The 18,907-nt window shown below is 45.7% G+C and overlaps 2 protein-coding genes across 2 annotated transcripts; one reads left to right on the top strand and one right to left on the bottom strand.

The window, feature by feature from the left end:
• Positions 1–264: 264 nt before the first annotated feature.
• Positions 265–3,753, bottom strand: smim7 (small integral membrane protein 7). Its single transcript, XM_021569453.2, has 5 exons — positions 3,516–3,753; positions 3,103–3,144; positions 2,184–2,239; positions 1,203–1,293; positions 265–833 (listed from the first exon to the last, which is right to left on the bottom strand). The coding sequence occupies exons 1-5, from the start codon at positions 3,539–3,541 to the stop codon at positions 818–820; spliced, it is 231 nt and encodes a 76-aa protein (XP_021425128.1). The 5' UTR covers positions 3,542–3,753; the 3' UTR covers positions 265–817.
• Positions 3,754–4,584: 831 nt separating this feature from the next.
• LOC110494221 (trimeric intracellular cation channel type A) lies at positions 4,585–18,208 on the top strand. Its single transcript, XM_021569135.2, has 6 exons — positions 4,585–5,061; positions 7,742–7,898; positions 8,131–8,315; positions 8,484–8,571; positions 8,986–9,103; positions 17,358–18,208. Exons 1-6 carry the CDS (start codon positions 4,938–4,940, stop codon positions 17,568–17,570), a joined length of 885 nt encoding a protein of 294 aa, XP_021424810.1. The 5' UTR covers positions 4,585–4,937; the 3' UTR covers positions 17,571–18,208.
• Positions 18,209–18,907: the final 699 nt, after the last annotated feature.

Raw genomic sequence — 18,907 nt, 5'->3', positions numbered from 1 at the left:
CATTATGTAGTCTCAATTCAATACATTTAGTATGAACAGTAGAGCCCAAAAAAATACATTCTGATAAATGTCGAAACTGTAGCCTATATAGGCCTGCTAATTTAATTGAATGAAGACTTAATACACAAATGTTTTACATGCTTACACAGGTGAGTGAGTGTTAAATTCACGATTAAGTACAGCAACCAACTAAGGTCGAGAATCACTGAAACACTACTCAAATATCGGAATAGAAAAGGAAAAAAGGTATGCTGAAAACACCAGGTGCATTTCAGAGTAAAGGTTTATTATACAGAAATAGGTTATAGATGTGACAAAAGTACACAACGATGAATTGAAGTCTGACTGCTGGTAACATCAGAAGGCCTATGTAAGAAACACATCAAACATGTCTAAAATGGTTGGAGATTTACATATTTTCTCATTGTATTCACAAGTTTTAGAAGAAAATGAGGACTATAACAGGTCAGCAACCCAAATAAGATAGTAAAAGCCTGAAAGGAACAGAAAATTATGAAGAGAACAGCCAAGAGTCAAATGTTTCGTATATTCACAGTTGAATAAACATGGAGGTCCAAATATAACATGTACAAATGTGTTTTAACTAACTTATACATGTAGTAGTAAGTGTTATTGTGCAGAATAATCTGCTTACTGAAAATTACAGGCAAGACATTGAGATATATTAATACAAGGTAAATGCACAGAATGGTCACAGGATCTGACACAAGAGCAACCCATCAAAGTATCAACTCGAAAAATATTTAATATTTGTTTAATTTTTCAGCAGGGGTCCCCAATCCAACAAGGAAGTTGATCATGATCCAAACAATCTGTAAGTGTAATAGATATGGGCAATAAATACATTATAGTCAATAAGGAGTATACCTTTTGAGGCACAGAAGCACCTCAGTGTGAACATTACTATTATAAACTGAGTGGTTTGAGCCCTGAATGCAGATTGGCTGAAAACTGTGGTATATCAGACCATATACCACAGGTATGACAAAACATTATTTTTACTCTTGTAATTACATTGGTAACCAGTTTATAATAGCAATAAGGCACCTCAGGGGATTGTGGCATATGGCCAATTGTGCGTAAGAAGAACACTTAGCCGTGGTATATTGGCCATATACACCACACCCCCTCGGGCCTTATTGCTTAAGTAGATTAGCCTCTATAAGATGGCAGATACTTACAGAATCATGCAAAACATCATGAAGATGTTCCATAAGGCAATGAAGATCCGGAAGTAACGTAGACTCAGGAGGAACTCCCTGATGTTGTCACCTAAAACAAATACGCCATGACATAATTTCAGCCCTTCGTTGTGTTTTATTGGTCCATCTAGCCTGTTTATAGATGCTAACTACCTTTATTGCCTATTAATGATAGTATCTTAGTATCTTCTGGCTGGGGGAGTTTTGTTAAGAGTCCCGACGCTTGCTCTAAACGTTAAACACACATCGCTTGCAGTACGGTTTTGGAAAGGAACTTACCTTTCATATCAGCAAGAAATAATTTTCCCCAAAAAAGGTAAATTATCACACACACCTTTAAAAGGGTTAGAGTTCCCACATGACCATATTCCCATTTTACATCGCTTGTTAAAGGAAAACAGACAGAAGAGAGTCGACTACCTGTGCTAATTAGCTATCTGCGTCGCCGAACACCTGTGTGTAAACGGAAGACTGACACCACAAACATGTTGTCACTGAAAAATACTGTTGGATGCAACTGTTAAATCAGTGTACAGCAAGTATATTTTGCGTTTTGATTTGATGTGATATGAAAGTAGAGCGTTTTATGTTTCTAGAACCGTACAGCAATTGAGAATCAATTCACATTTAGATGGAGTATGTGGATGTTTTGGTTGCCAGAGACAATTCGCCTCAAAGAGAACATGTAAACTCCTAGAACTATAAGGATTAAGGTTAGGCTCCTTTAGTCCAATATTGGGCTTCTGTCCATCATGCAATGCAGCATACCAATCATGCTTCAGTCTGACTCAAAGGCAGAGGGGAAGGTATACAAACAATGCAGAAACAGCCATAGCTGCCTGCAGCCTAATGTTATCTCTCTCAATGCAGACCACTTAAGTGTCCGTACTTTTTCATGGATAGTTACCCTGTGAAGTTCTCACGGGTGAGGTTTTTAATACACTGTCATGTATTACACACCTGTAGTTGGTCCACGAGGTTCATCTCCAAATCCTCCATGTGTCTCCTTTCTCTTTCTGTAATAGAGGACAGTGTTGTTTGTCTTGTATTGATGAGCTAGTAAAAATACGTGGTTGAGCAATATTGTCTGTTACCAGTGTATCAGTTGTTATAATACTTTGAATTTCACCAGGTTCATATATTAATATAGCATGTTGATTTGTTATTACGCATTCCTGCATCCTGGGGAATTAGGAGAGCGCATACTTATGTTTTGCCCTGTGTGCTCGTGCTCAAATAACTGATGCACTAGGAGAGGTAGGTATGCTTTTTCTGTCATTTTCAGAAAAAAAGTTAGATTAGGCACAAAGTCAGTGTTTTGTTCATGAATAATGATGTATAGTTTACTCATAAGTGGATGGTATTGTCAAGATGTAATTGTACTTTTTAGGATGATATTAACATTCTGAATTTAACATGTGGTTACTAGCTAGCTAAGGTATTGTATGTGTGAACGATGGCAAGGTCCCAGTCCTTTGTATTGTCCGTCTGTTGTACAGAGAGGCGACGATTGGCAGAACGTATTTGTGCTCTACAAATGTTTTGTCTTCTTTTGGATGCAGTTAGATAAAACCACATATGTCAAATGTATATTGTGTTGATACATTACAAGGAGAGGCTGTATTCACTTTTCTATTTTAAAATAATTTTGATGCACTAGGAGAGCGAGAGAGGCGACGATTGGCAGGACCTATTTATGCTCTACAAATGTTTTGCATTTTATTTTGGATGCAGGATAGAGAACTCTGATACAATAAAACAAACTGATCTCTGAAGTCAACGTCTTTAGTCTCAATCAATCACACACAGCGCAGAGCTACAGTACCGGTTACACATGCACAACGTCTTCAGGGTAAGACTCAAATTGTATCATACTCACAGTTTGAAGTTTAACACAGCACCAGCATTCATGAGTAAGGTCCTAAAAAGGAGGACACAGACAATTAGAAATGATCACTTCTAATGAAGCACATGCCATGCCACAGAACTCCAACTTTGTCACGAAGCAAGTCTAAACTGGGCTACTGTAGCTAGCTAACATTAGTGAGCTGGCAAAGAAAATAACTAACTAGGCTTGCTCAGCCACACAGGCGTAGCTGGTAGTAGTTAGCTTTCTTTTACGCCTGCTAAGCGTTAGCTTGCTAAGAACAACAATCAAACTACACACTGGCTGGTTGAAACAAAATACCACTATTGCTTAATATCACATGACCTATTTTTTTAAATAGCATTCATATTTTCATTAAGTCGTTGATTTGTTTCAATAACACAATTTAAAAAGGAGAACATTACCCGAATATCAAGAGATCCCCGATCATTTTGTCCACATCAGAGGCGCTATAACTTCCGTAAACGTCATCAAAATAGTGTCAAAAGGCTGAAGGGAAATCCTGGGTTATGTTCAGTAGAGAAAACGTTTTGAAGAGAAAGCCACATTAGAAATATGATCAATCACGTTGGGCAGGGGTGTCAAACTCATTCCATGGAGGGCCTAGGTTTTTTTTCTTCTTTCATTTAAGACCTAGACCAGGTGAGGGGAGTTCTTTACTAATTAGTAGACCTTAATTCATCAATCAAGTACAAGGGAGGAGCGAATACCCGCAGACACTCGGCCCTTCGTAGAATGAGTTTGACACATGTGACGTAGAGGGGAATGAATGGAAACAATCAAGCACCACCCTCATCCAATAAACTTGAGGAGTCTTCGAGGAATTAAATTACGTTTTAGGTTTTCAGTTAAATAGACCCTACGTTTCTCATCATTAGGCCAGTTAAAATACCGAGGTTCCATGAATATAATAAATTTATTATATTCAATTTTAGCGTATGTATTGCAAAAAAGAAATGGGAGATAATATCTAGATGCTTTTTATAGTGGAGATCAAGTTTATACATTTCCAGGGTTGACGAGACAGTGGATTGCGTAGTGAGATGGAACAGAGTGAATCAACATTTTGACGTCATAGATTTAGCCCAGCGGTAACTTGTGAAATAGTCACCGGCTGGAATGTGGTTTTAACCAATCAGCATTCAGAATTAGACCCACCGGTTGTATAATTTAGCCTGTGTATTGCAAATTGCTTTATTGTTGGCCACCAGATCCAGTCAGTGGAATTGTATTTCTAAAGAAAGACACATATTAATCTGTCACAGTTTCTATAAGCATATCCATACGATTCAGTACCGATTTTTCACATCAGGGTCCAATGCCAATTAAATTAGGCTACCCACGATTTAGGCCTATATAAAAACGTGTACTAGTAAAATAAACCGCATAGTGTCATGCGCATCGTCTGTCCTTTCACTCGTCTCTCTCTTTGTCTTTGTGTTATTTGCAGAGCACTACAGTACATCGTCAATATCTTTCTTAGGCCAGCTGACCTTCAAAGATTTGATTCAATAATTTATAGCGATGCATATCTGATTAAAAAATTCGGGATTCGAAAAGAAAAGCCTATCTGTCATTTTTCAACAGCAGCGACGAGTTTGGGAAGTCCTTTAAATGGAGTTATATAAAACCTGTTGGCTTAGAAAAAACGCCCGGCTGAGAACAAATTATAAGGCTGTGCAGATGAGGTATATTAATAGGTTGGCTTGAGTGTCAGTTTTTACTCGTGAAGACGAGGGGCTTAGTGTCGGGTCGCGGGACAACTGACATTCTCGTTACGCAGTGATCATATAAAATACATGCGGTAGGGTTATACATTTTAAATCATGGACGTGTTGGGAGTCCTCAATTTGGGCGATGTTGCCCAAACTTTCTCAAAAATTGGAATGTTTCCAGTTTTTGATCTTGCTTATTACATCGTGTCCATACTCTACCTCAAGTATGAACCAGGTAAGTTTTTTTTATCCCTATAAATGCACGTTCAAAAATTCAACAATGATTGTGAGGTTGAGAGTAGCTTATAATTATGTAGGCTATAGAATATAACACAGGTCAACGTTGAAATAGATGGCTATATTGACTAGGTTATAACCAATATGAGTTGTCAACCTCTGGAAAGTATAACACCTATAAATGCATGCACCTATACAAGCAATACTTTGGCAACTGATAGCCATACTATGGAAGCCATAATACACTTTTGCTAAATTAATTAACCCATTATTTGTCTCATAGATAACATTTGCAGCAGCAGCTTGGCATATACCTTGAGGGAAGAATAAAGAAACCACAACAGGAGTTAGATTAACCCAGTTTTCTTTAATACCTCACATTTCCCAATATTTAACCCTGTAAACAGACAGGGTCTATTGTATGAAATCTGATAGAGACTCGTTGCATACCAAAGCTTTGGCCCCTATGCAATAAATAGAATGTCCTTAAATAGAATTTCAGTGGGCTACACACTACATAAATTATCCTCTGCTTTAGAGCAGGCTTGTTCATAGACCTTTAGTAATGGTGCATGTTTGTAAGACCTCATTGACATTGTATTAGTCAGAAGTGAAACCCACAATACTCAATAATATTTTCAGTCGAGCCTCTTAGAAACAAAGAATATGGGCAAAAGCACTTATGTTGTCCTCGAAAGGAATATGTTTCATGAAATCCCAGCACTAATCCACCCTTCTGGATCTCCCTTGTTCACACACAGAATGGTAAACTGAATGAGGAATTGCACATGTTAGTTGATAAATGACTTTGAAATATTTTATTATTTACTTATTGACACCGTTTTGTCTTAAGTAAATTATAGTGGCCTATAAAAACTTGTGTAAAAATACTCTGATTCCCTACTTTGACTCTTTGGACAAACATTAGCCAAATTATGGGTTAGTTAATCTCCAGTAATGGTCTGAAAAAAAACGAATGAGTTCCTAGATCTAGACCTATGTAAACCAATCTCTGAGAGACATGTTGGAAGTGGTTCCCTGGTTCTCACTATATGGTGAAACCCATGAATGAGTTTGGGGGCTGGGGATGTTAAGGGTCAAAGTTAATGTCAAGCCTACCAGTTGCTTTGCGAGGCAGGAAAATAAATAGAGCAATGTGTATTTTTAGGCCACATTTCTAGGGATCAGTTTTCTGTCAAACAGCAGGCTGATAGCTCCTCCACCCAGAATCACATTTGTTCTTTTAGATCTTCACAGTTCTGACTCACATATCCTGATTTACTCCACAATGTTGCAACAATCCATAAATGTTTCATTTCATCTTTGGCCTTTTTAAGTTACTTTTTGGTTTGTTTGATTGTAGTGCAAGTTGATTCCTCTTTCCTCATGACCAGTAACACTCATAAGTAAAGTTAATGAATAAGTGAGTAATGGATGAGTTAAAGGATCAGAGACCTTCTCTGCAACTTTGTCCTTGAGTAAGTCACTCAATGTTGGGAGTTGGTAGACATGTGACATGGGGATGAGAGCTAAGGAATAACCAACCAAAAGATAATAGTACACACACCGTAACACTTTATAATAACTTTGATTTACATTGACATTTTTGTCATTTAGCAGACGCCGTTATCCAGAGCTACTTACAGTTAGTGCATTCATCTTAAGATAGCTAGGTGGGACAACCACATATCTCTGTCATAGTTAGTACATTTTCCCTCAATTAAGTAGCTATCAGCGAGTGTCCTGTGTAGCTCAGTTGGTAGAGCATTGTGCTTACAGTGCCAGGGTTGTGGGTTTAATTCCCACAGGGGACCAGTACAAAAAAAGTAGGAAAATGTATGTACTCACTACTGTAAATGACAAAAAAAAGAAAAACATGCTGTGGGATTATTTAAGATACTCTTTGAAGAGGTATGTTTTCAGAAGATGGGCAGGGACTCTTCTGTCCTAGCTTCAGGGGGAAGCTGGTTCCACCATTGATGTGCCAGGACAGAGAATAGCTTTAACTGGGCTCAGCAGTGGGCCTTTCATCCAAGCTGAGATATCTGCCAGGCACGCAGAGATGCGTGTCGCCACCTGGGTGTGAGAAGAAAATAGTTGAATGTCATCCGCATAGCAATGATAGGAGTGGCCATGTGAGGCTATGACTTGGTGTATAGAGGAGAGGGCCTACAACTGAGCCCTGGGGGACACTAGTATTGAGAGTTCGTGGTGCAGACACTGATCCTCCTCACGCCACCTGGTAGGAGCGGCCTGCCAGGTAGGCTGCAATCCAAGAGTGTGGAGAGCCTGAGACGCCCAGCCCTAAGAGGGTGGAGAGGAGGATCTGATGCTTCATAGTGTCGAAAGCATCGGATAGATCTAGAAGGAGGAGAACAGAGGAGAGAGTGTCAGCTTTGGCGGTGCGGATAAGCCATAAAACAGTCATGAATAAGCATTAAGGAACAATTGATAAACTATGAATAAATGTGTGCTTCTTTACTAACATTTAGAAACATTTGTAAGCATTATCAGCATTACAAATCATGAGTATTTATTACATTTCAAATCATTTATGAAGCGTTTATAAACATTTATAGTGATTTATAATGGATTATTTATGAAAGTTACTATGAGTGTTCCCGATATATAATCTGGCTTCATGTGAAGAAAATATCTAAATTGTTATTCTTCTGCAGGGTCAGTGGAGGTCGCTCGCAAGAGCCCTGTGGCCTCTTGGCTTTGTGCCATGCTCTATTGCTTTGCGAGCTACATCTTAGCAGACGTTTTGCTCGGAGGTTGCCCCCTGGACTATTTTCAATACAACAGCCACATCCTCCTAGCCTCCATTATTTGGTAAGATCTTTAAATTGTTAATGTTCTAATCTTCATCATTGGTTTAGTTTTTGCTTGAGAAACTGCAAAAACGATGTCGGTATATGCCTAGGATTGTTGAAATAGGTCAAATTCAATTCGATATAAAATATTTTGAAATTATTTTTAAAATGTTATTGTTAAGTAACCAAACCACCACCTCAACATTAAAGATGTACTCTTTTGTTTCTTGTTCACTAAAATGTAACAACAGGTACCTCATATTTTTTTGCCCACTGAACCTGTTCTACAAATGTGTGGCTTTCCTGCCTGTAAAGCTTGTGTTGGTAGCCTTAAAGGAGGTTGTCCGTGCTCGTAAAATTGCAGCCGGCGTGCACCATGCCCATCATGCCTACCATAACGGCTTCCTCATCATGGTCATCATCGGCTACGTCAAAGGTTGGTGTCTCACTGCCCTTCCCCCCATTGCTACAGCTGCGACCTGTAAGCCTTTCCTTGTGTGTGTTCATTTTGCAGAGGGAGGAAGGCAAAACAAAGATAAGACCAGTGAAGCGAGATACAGACCTTTGTCCTAATTATTTGTACCTTCTATTTATATCCTCTCAGGGTCAGGAGTAGCTCTCATTTCCAATTTTGAGCAACTGCTTCGTGGTGTGTGGAGCCCCGACACCAATGAAATCCTCAACATGTCATTGTGAGTTGGTTTCCCTTACAGCTCTGTGGTTTATGTCAGCCGCCGATATGTGTTGCCGCCTCCTCTCATGAGAGATTTATTTTAGATGTCTGGTTGTTAGTAACCTAAGCTGTTTCAGGGCGGCTCAGGTTATTCCAGCTCTAGTTTTTTAAGAACTTTTTTTTCTATTACAGCAAATAACCTGATATTGATATTTCCATCTATTACTCCTGAAGGTATCAGGTATTTCAACAACTTGATTTGAAGGCATTCAAATGCATTGACTGACTCTCTAGGTATCTATAAAATATCAAACACTTGTAATTTGGGCTGAACTATCCCTCTTAAAGCTGACCAATGGATAATAATGGATAGTTTTTTTAATCAAGAGAAGTTGTGACTTTGCTTTATTTTCATAAAATGTTCCCTCTCCAGCCCTACTAAAGCCAGTCTGTATGGAGCCATTCTGTTTACACTTCAGGAGGCACACTTACTTCCCGTGTCCAAGAGCACCCTCATCTGTCTTTTCACTCTGTTCATGGCTACTACCAAGGTAGGTCCTGAAGTCCATACTAGTGAGTGAACATCATACTTTTACTCAGGGATTGGGGCAAATATGCTTAAATTGTGCAAATGAAATAACAATAATGTTTCTGGAAAATAATTGTCATTTTCCAGTTCATGGATTCATTAGCTGCCAAGAAAAGGAAACACCAACATAAAGTGTCTGTAACGGTCTTCTAGGTGTGAAGGAGAGTCGGACCAAAATGCGGCGTGTAGATTGCGATCCATGTTTATTGTGACTATAGCAACATGAATCCAAATACAAACAGTGCAAAATAATAAACGTAATGAAAACCGAAACAGCCTAAACTGGTGCAAACTAACACTAAGGACAATCACCCACAAACACACAGTGAAACCCAGGCTACCTAAATATGGTTCCCAATCAGAGACAATGACTAACACCTGCCTCTGATTGAGAACCATATCAGGCCGGACATAGAAATAGACAAACAAGACATCCAACATAGAATGCCCACCCAGTTCACGTCCTGACCAACACTAAAACAAGGAAAACACACACGAACGATGGTCAGAACGTGACAGTACCCCCCCTCCAAGGTGCGGACTCCGGACGCACAACTTAAACCTATGGGGGAGGGTGTGGGTGGGCATCTGTCCGCGGTGGCGGCTCTGGCGCTGGACGTGGACCCCACTCCATAACAGTTTTAGTCCACCTCCTTAGCGTCCCTAGATAGGTGACCCTTCTTAATGACAGCTCGGGACAGAGGGTCAGCTCGAGACAGAGGGGCAGCTCGGGACAGAAGTAGCTCGGGACTGATGGGTAGCACAGCACTGAGAGGAAGCTCAGGCAGGTAGTTAGATCCGGCAGATCCTGGCTGGCTGGCGGTTCTGGCAGATCCTGGCCGGCTGGCGGTTCTGGCAGATCCTGGCCGGCTGGCGGTTCTGGCAGATCCTGGCCGACTGGCAGATCTGGAAGATCCTGGCCGACTGGCAGATCTGGAAGATCCTGGCCGACTGGCAGATCTGGAAGAGTCTGGTCGACTGGCAGATCTGGAAGAGTCTGGTCGACTGGCAGATCTGGAAGAGTCTGGTCGACTGGCAGATCTGGAAGAGTCTGATCGACTGGCAGATCTGGAAGAGTCTGGTCGACTGGCAGATCTGGAAGAGTCTGGTCGACTGGCAGATCTGGAAGAGTCTGGTCGACTGGCAGATCTGGAAGAGTCTGGTCGACTGGCAGATCTGGAAGAGTCTGGTCGACTGGCAGATCTGGAAGAGTCTGGTCGACTGGCAGATCTGGAAGAGTCTGGTCGACTGGCAGATCTGGAAGAGTCTGGTCGACTGGCAGATCTGGAAGAGTCTGGTCGACTGGCAGATCTGGAAGAGTCTGGTCGACTGGCAGATCTGGAAGAGTCTGGTCGACTGGCAGATCTGGAAGAGTCTGGTCGACTGGCAGATCTGGAAGAGTCTGGTCGACTGGCAGATCTGGCTGCTCCATGCTGACTGGCAGCACTGGCTGCTCCATGCTGACTGGCGGCCCTGGCTGCTCCATGCTGACTGGCGGCCCTGGCTGCTCCATGCTGACTGGCGGCCCTGGCTGCTCCATGCTGACTGGCGGCCCTGGCTGCTCCATGCTGACTGGCGGCCCTGGCTGCTCCATGCTAACTGGCAGCTCTGGCGGCTCCTTGCAGACTAGCAGCTCTGGCGGCTCCTTGCAGACTAGCAGCTTTGGCGGCATCCTGCAGACAGGCAGCTCTGGCGGCTCCTTGCAGACTGGTAGCTCCTTGCAGACTGGCAGCTCTGGCGGCCCCTGGTTGACTGGCGGCGCTGGCGCTGGGCTGACTGACGGCACTGGCGGCCCCTGGCTGACTGGCGGCACTGGCGGCCCCTGGCTGACTGGCGGCACTGGCGGCCCCTGGCTGACTGGCGGCACTGGCGGCCCCTGGCTGACTGGCGGCACTGGCGGCCCCTGGCAGACGGGCGGCGCTGGCGGCTCCTGGCAGACGGGCGGCGCTGGCGGCGCTGGGCAGACGGGCGGCGCTGGCGGCACTGGGCAGACGGGCGGCACTGGCGGCGCTGGGCAGACGGGCGGCACTGGCGGCGCTGGGCAGACGGGCGGCACTGGCGGCGCTGGGCAGACGGGCGGCACTGGCGGCGCTGGGCAGACGGGCGGCACTGGCGGCGCTGGGCAGACGGGCGGCACTGGCGGCGTTGGGCAGACGGGAAGCTCCGATGGCGCCGGGCAGACGGGAAGCTCCGGCAGAGGCGCCGGGCAGACGGGAAGCTCCGGCAGAGGCGCCGGGCAGACGGGAAGCTCCGGCAGAGGCGCCGGACAGGCGGGAGGCTCCGGCAGAGGCGCCGGACAGGCGGGAGGCTCCGGCAGAGGCGCCGGACAGGCGGGAGGCTCCGGCAGAGGCGCCGGACAGGCGGGAGGCTCCGGCAGAGGCGCCGGACAGGCGGGAGGCTCCGGCAGAGGCGCCGGACAGGCGGGAGGCTCCGGCAGAGGCGCCGGACAGGCGGGAGGCTCCGGCAGCGCTGGAGAGGAGGAAGGCTCTGGACGGATGGGCCGGAGAGACAGCCTGGTACGGGGAGCTGCCACCGGAGGGCTGGGGTGTGGAGGTGGTGACGGATAGACCGGGCCGTGCAGGCGCACTGGAGCTCTTGAGCACCGAGCCTGTCCAACCTTACCCGGTTGAATGGTCCCGGTCGCCCTGCCAGTGCGGCGAGGTGGAATAGCCCGCACTGGGCTATGCAGGCGAACCGGGGACACCGTGCGCAAGGCTGGTGCCATGTAAGCCGGCCCAAGGAGACGCACTGGAGACCAGATGCGTAGAGCCGGCTTCATGGCACTTGGCTCGATGCCCACTCTAGCCCGGCCGATACGCGGAGCTGGAATGTACCGCACCGGGCTGTGCACCCGCACTGGGGACACCGTGCGCTCCACAGCATAACACGGTGCCTGCCCGGTCTCTCTAGCCCCCCGGTAACCACAGGAAGTTGGCTCAGGTCTCCTACCTGGCGTAGCCATACTCCCTGTTAGCCCCCCCCCAAGAAATTTTTGGGGCTGACTCCCGGGCTTCCATCCACGACGCCGCGCTGCCTCCTCGTACCAACGCCTCTCCGCTTTCGCCGCCTCCCGTTCTTCCTTGGGGCGGCGATACTCTCCTGGCTGAGCCCAAGGTCCTTTACCGTCTAATTCGTCCTCCCATGTCCATACCTCCTCGCGCTGCTCCTGCTGCTGCTTTTTCCTTTGCCCATTACCACACCGCTTGGTCCTGTTGTGGTGGGTGATTCTGTAACGGTCTTCTAGGTGTGAAGGAGAGTCGGACCAAAATGCGGCGTGTAGATTGCGATCCATGTTTATTGTGACTATAGCAACATGAATCCAAATACAAACAGTGCAAAATAATAAACGTAATGAAAACCGAAACAGCCTAAACTGGTGCAAACTAACACTAAGGACAATCACCCACAAACACACAGTGAAACCCAGGCTACCTAAATATGGTTCCCAATCAGAGACAATGACTAACACCTGCCTCTGATTGAGAACCATATCAGGCCGGACATAGAAATAGACAAACAAGACATCCAACATAGAATGCCCACCCAGTTCACGTCCTGACCAACACTAAAACAAGGAAAACACACACGAACGATGGTCAGAACGTGACAGTGTCTTAATAGGTCTTTGGGCCACCAAGCCAGAACAGTTTCACTGTACCTTTGCATAGATTGGTTAACTGACGACGTCACGAAAATTATGTGTGTGCTTCCATGGGGCAGAAGTCAGCACGTTGTGTTGTTGTGATTCTGGATAGCCAGACTGATAGCAACAATGACAATAAACTGTTATGTGGGGAATCATAAGTGGCTCGTTTCAACTCCTTTGATCTTGTTCTTGATTTTTGTATAGCATTTTTATTTCACCTTTATTTAACTAGGCAAATCAGTTAAGAACAAATTCTTATTTACATTGGCGGCCTACCCCAGCCAAACCCAGACGACGCCGGGCCAATGGGGTGCCGCCCTATTGGATGCCCAATAACGGCCAGTTGTGATACAGCCCCTTGATACCATGTCTTATTTTGAGGTGTTTTGACAGAGCTAACCAACCAACCAACAACTGTAACAATGTATTTAAGAGACAACAAGTATTCATTGTGGAAACGGAGTTATGTTTTCAATAAACATTGGAGGCAAAATATATATTTTACTTAACTAGGCAAGTCAGTTAAGAACAAGTTCTTACTTACAATGACGGCCTACCCCGGACGACGCTGGGCCAATTGTGCGCCGCCCTATGGGACTCCCAATCACAGCCGGATGTGATACAGCCTGGATTCGAACCAGGGACTGTAGTGACGCCTCTTACACTGAGATGCAGTGCCTTAGACCGCTGCGCCACTCGGGAGCCCCAATATGTTACTCTCGGGGTGAAAACCTGAGGTAAGGCTGACCGAGACCCCCAGACATCCTTGAACGCCCTCCAGACCCTCAACGTGAACTGGAGACCCCGATCAGACACTATTTCCTCAGGCACCCCGTAGTGCCGGAAGACGTGAATAAACAGGGCCTCCGCAGTCTGTAGGGCCGTAGGGAGTCCGGGCAAAGGGAGGAGACGACAGGACTTAGAAAACTATCCACAACGACCAGGATCGTGGTGTTACCCTGTGAAGGTGGAAGATCGGTTATGAAATCCACCGACAGGTGCGACCACGGCAATTGTGGAACGGGTAAGGGTTGTAGCTTACCTCTGGGCAGGTACCTAGGAGCCTTACACTGGGCGCACACCGAGCAGGAGGAAACATAAACCCTCACATCCTTAGCCAAAGTGGGCCATCAGTACTTCCCACTTAGACAGCGCACCGTCCGGCCGATCCTAGGATGACCAGAGGAGGGTGACGTGTGGGCCCAATAGATCAGCCGGTCGAGGACACCAGACGGAACGTAGAGGTGCCCAGCTAGACACTGAGGGGGAGCATGCTCTGCACGTGACGACCCGCTCCATGTCCGCGTCCAGATCCCACACTACCGGCGCCACCAAGCAAGAGGCGGGGAGTATGGGAGTGGGATTCATGGGCCGCTCCTCTGTGTCATACACAATGCGTCTGCCTTAACATTCTGAGAGCCTGGTCTGTAAGAAAGGGTAAACACAAAACAGGTGAAAAACATTGCCCACCTTGCCTGGCGAGGGTTCAGTCTCCTCGTCGCCTGGATGTACTCCAGATTGCAGTGGTCAGTCCAGATGAGAAAAGGGTGTTTAGCCCCCTCAAGCCAATGTCTCCACGCCTTCAAGACCTTGACGACAGCCAACAACTCCAGGTCCCCCACGTCATAGTTTCGCTCCGCCGGGCTAAGCCTCCTCGAGAAGAAGGCACAAGGGCGGAGCTTCGGTGGCGTACCCGAGCACTGAGAGAGCACAGCTCCTATCCCAGCCTCGGACGAGTCCACCTCCACTATGAACGGCAAAGAGGGATCCGGATGGGCCAACACAGGAACCGAGGTAAACAGAGCTCTCAGGTGACTGAAAGCCCTGTCCGCCTCAGCTGTCCACTGCAAGCGCACCGGACCCCCCTTCAGCAGTGAAGTAATGGGAGCCGCTACCTGACCAAAACCCCAGATAAACCTCCGGTAGTAGTTGGAAAACCCTAAGAATCACTGCACCTCCTTTATCGTGGTGGGAGTCAGCCAATTACGCACGACTGCAATGAGGTCACTCTCCATCTCCACCCCTGATGTGGAAATGCGATACCCTAGGAAGGAGACGGACTGTTGGAAGAACAGGCATTTCTCAGCCTTGATGTACAGGTCATGCTCCAACAGGCGACCAAGCACTCTGCGCACTAGGGACACATGCTCGGCGCGTGTAGCGGAGTATATCAAAATGTCATCAATATACACCACTACACCCTGCCTGTGCAAGTCCCTGAAAATCTTGTCTACAAAAGCTTGGAAGACTGATGGCTCATTCATCAACCTGTACGGCATGGCGAGGTACTCATAGTGCCCAGAGGTGGTGCTGAAAGCCGTCTTCCACTCGTCTCTCTCTCAGATACGCACCAGGTTGTAAGCGCTCCTGAGATCTAGTTTGGTGAAGAAGCGTGCCCCGTGCATTGACTCTATCGCTGTGGCTATGAGCGGTAGTGGTTAACTATACCTCACAGTGATCTGATTTAAACCCCGGTAGTCAATACACGGACGCAGACCTCCCTCCTTCTTAACAAAAAAGAAAGGAGGCGGGTGAAGTGGAGGACCGAATGTACCCCTGACGCAGGGATTCAGTGACATATGTTTCCATAGCCTCTGTCTCCACCTGTGAGAGGGGATACATGTGACTCCTGGGAAGTGCAGCGTCTACCAGGAGATCTATCGCACAATCGCCCCGTCGATGAGGTGGTAATTGTGTCGCCTTCTTTTTAGAGAAGGCGAGAGCCAAATCGGCATTTTCAGGGGGAATGCGCACGGTGGAGACCTGGTCTGGATTCTCCACCTTAGGTGCACCAACGGAAACCCTTAAACACCGACCTGAGTGCTCTTGCGACCACCCCGTGAGAGCCCTCTGCGGCCAAGGAAGAGTGGGACAAGCTAACCAGGCACTAGCCCAGCACCACGGGAAACGCAGGAGAGTCAATAAGGAAGAGACTAATTCTCTCCGCATCACCATGCCCAAAGGAGCGGTAACCTCCCTAATCAACCCTGACCCTAATGGTCGACTATCTGAGGCTCCCGACGGACATCCTCACGTAGACTGCAGCGGTGATGATCGATCAGGGCCCTGTTGTTCCATTCCGCGCCGGCAGCCAGGCTCCTCCTGCCTCAGAGAATAGAGGCACTCACCCGCTGCTCTACCCTCAGGTGGGTGGTCGAAGACTGCCCGGAAATGGAGGGTGAACTCCTCAAACTGGTCCAACGCCGCATCTCCACACGGCGTTAGCCCACTCCAGGGCTTTCCCGGTGAGGCACGAGACAAGGGCGGACACCCTCTCACGGTCCGATGGAGCTGGGTGGACCGTGGCCAGATAGAGGTTTAATTGAAGGAGGAACCCCTGGCAGTTGGCAGCACTCCCTTCGTACTCCTGTGGCAAGGAGAGACAGATCCCACTGGGTTCAGGCGGGAAAGGGGCGCTCAGGGGAGACCCCGGTTGTGCTGGTGGAGGCGCTGGAAGAACTCCCTGTCTCTCCCAGCGGTCCATTGTCTGGACAACGCTGTCCATGGTGGCACCAAGATGGTAAAGTATTACTGCATGCTCCTGGAAGCGCTCTTCCACCTCCATGGCCGGGGTACATTCTCCTGCTGACTCCATAGAAGGGTAACAGAGACCAGTTGGTTGTTGTAATTGGTGCGTGTTGGTGGCAGGGAAGTCAGGCGCAGGAGAACGAACTTGGTATAAACAGAGTTGTTTAATAAAAGTTAACAAAACTCCAAAAACCAAAATATATAAAATAATCAAAGTAATCGCGCAAAAAACATAATAATCGCGCACCAACACATAACTTGCACAAACATACAATCAAACAATCACCAACAAGAACATGAGGGGAAACAGAGGGTTAAATACACAACATGTAATTGATGGGATTGGAACCAGGTGTGATGGAAGACAAGACAAAACCAATGGAAAATGAAAAATGGATCAGTGATGGCTAGAAGATCAGTGCCGTCGACCGCCGAACACCGCTCGAACAAAGAGAGGGGGCGACTTCAGCGGAAGTCGTGACATTTGTACCAGAGACCAGTTGGTTGTACCAGAGACCAGTTGGTTGTACCAGAGGCCAGTTGGTTGTACCAGAGACAAGTTGGTTTGTTCCAGAGACCAGTTGGTTGTAACAGAGACCAGTTGGTTGTACCAAAGACCAGTTGGTTGCACATTTTAGAGTGGTCTATTATTGTCCCTAGCACAAGGTGCACCTGTGTAATGATCATGCTGTTTAATCACCTTCTTGATATGCTACACCTGTCAGTATTATCTTGGCAAATGAGAACAAACAAACAAATAAACAAATTTGTGCACAAACTTTGAGAGAAATAAACTTTTTGTGCATATGGAGAATTTCTGGTATATTTTATTTCAGCTCATGAAACATGAGACCAACACTTTACATGTTGCGTTTATATTTTTGTTCAGTATACTTACCTCTGACATCCTATTATTTACTATTAGTATTAGCAAATAAACACAATTGATAGTAATCATAAACTATGGTTATTTGGTTGTCTCAACAAGAAATTACGCAAACTAAGCAAATATTTTCACACTGATGATTTGTAATTTTCTTAGGTGATCTTGACCGCCCGCCACTCTCACGGCTCTCCCTTCATCCTCATCGAGTCTTGGGTGTGCCACTTGCTCTTTGGCTCCCCTCTTGGAGGTGGTGAGGAGGAGCACCACGCCACCCTTGCCCCAGCCCCTGTCGCCCCCGTCTCACCAGTCAAAACCAAGGAGGAGCTCGGCGAAGGCACCCGCAAAAGGAAGTCCAAGAAAGCCGAGTAGAACACAAACTACTACACCAGTGAAGGGGGAAAAAAGGTCCCCCATCAATTAACTGCATCTGATTTCCTCTCATAGTCCCGCCTTCTATTTAGACATGATGGAGTCTCCCATTCCTTGCTGTGGAAAGGGGCAGTTTGATGTTTACCAAATGAGCAAATGAGTAAATCTATTGAAGCAAATGGTGCTTTCTATGACATATTACACAGTATGGGGATTCTGTAAATAGCTCACCGAAGTCAAGTCAAACACTTAAATCTTCCTTCCAGCCAGTACATACAGTATAAACATATTTATTTCCGTATTTATTTTTCATCTGTGAATATCTCTAACTGTGTGCAACAGCACAAGGTGAACAGTGAACTGCAAGTTACTTGATTGTTTTAGGATGGCCTTTATTACAAGTACTTCTTGCCGTAAGCTATCAATGGGTTTTTGGTTTAAACCCTGTCAGACCTATTTCAGTAATGTAAAGAAATTGGATCAAAAGCACAATCTGACCCTAGATCAGACAACAGAATGAATCAGACAATACAACAGAATATGAAGTAAGTAATATAATGTGAAGAATACATGGCTGCTTTTTACAAAGTAAACAAGTGAAATGCATGTCCTTTATAAATAAAGGCAAGTGAAAATTCCTACGTGGTGACACTTTGATTTATTTGTTTAGTAAATGATATTGTTATATGTTGTTAACGGTTACCATATAAACAGAAAGTATGAGGTGGAAAGCTATGCATTCATACAGAATTGTGCAACATAGTAAGGAATTATTTTATAAAATGTTGTTTTTATATTGAAACGTAAAATAAATCAATAAGGGCAAATTGCCACTGTACCCATATACAACACATTAAATAAAACAAGTGACCACACAAAAAACACAACAGAAATTCAGGTATTTAAGGAGAAAGTTGCATGTCTCTATATACTTTTCCATGAAGAAATGTAACTTATTCAAAAGTGAGCAGTGTCATTACAAAAGTATCTTCAAAGGTTGTCATACTGAACTCAAAATGGTGTTGTAACCTTAAGCTATGTCTGTGTTTGTTTGCACTTGTCTCACTTCCTGTCCTTTGTAGTACGGCTAATGAACCATCACTGATAAACTTTACAGAAGGTCACAACCCCTGACCCCTGACACTTACATACCTCACAACAGCAGAAGAGATCACTGACCAAGAACAAGCATTCCCTTTATTTTCCCTCTTCATAGAAATTCTAGCTTCTTTTGTATGCACCTCAGTCCCATCTCACATACAGAAAACAATGCTCTTTTTCAAGTGAAACCAAAAGTCAGCACAGAGAGCTGAGGACACCTTGAAAGATTCATTGTA

The sequence above is a fragment of the Oncorhynchus mykiss genome, chromosome 1, assembly GCF_013265735.2.
Source record: "Oncorhynchus mykiss isolate Arlee chromosome 1, USDA_OmykA_1.1, whole genome shotgun sequence".
Lineage (NCBI taxonomy): Eukaryota > Metazoa > Chordata > Actinopteri > Salmoniformes > Salmonidae > Oncorhynchus > Oncorhynchus mykiss.
Note: the sequence above shows the minus strand (reverse complement) of the source record. Positions and strands in the feature narration are given on the sequence as shown.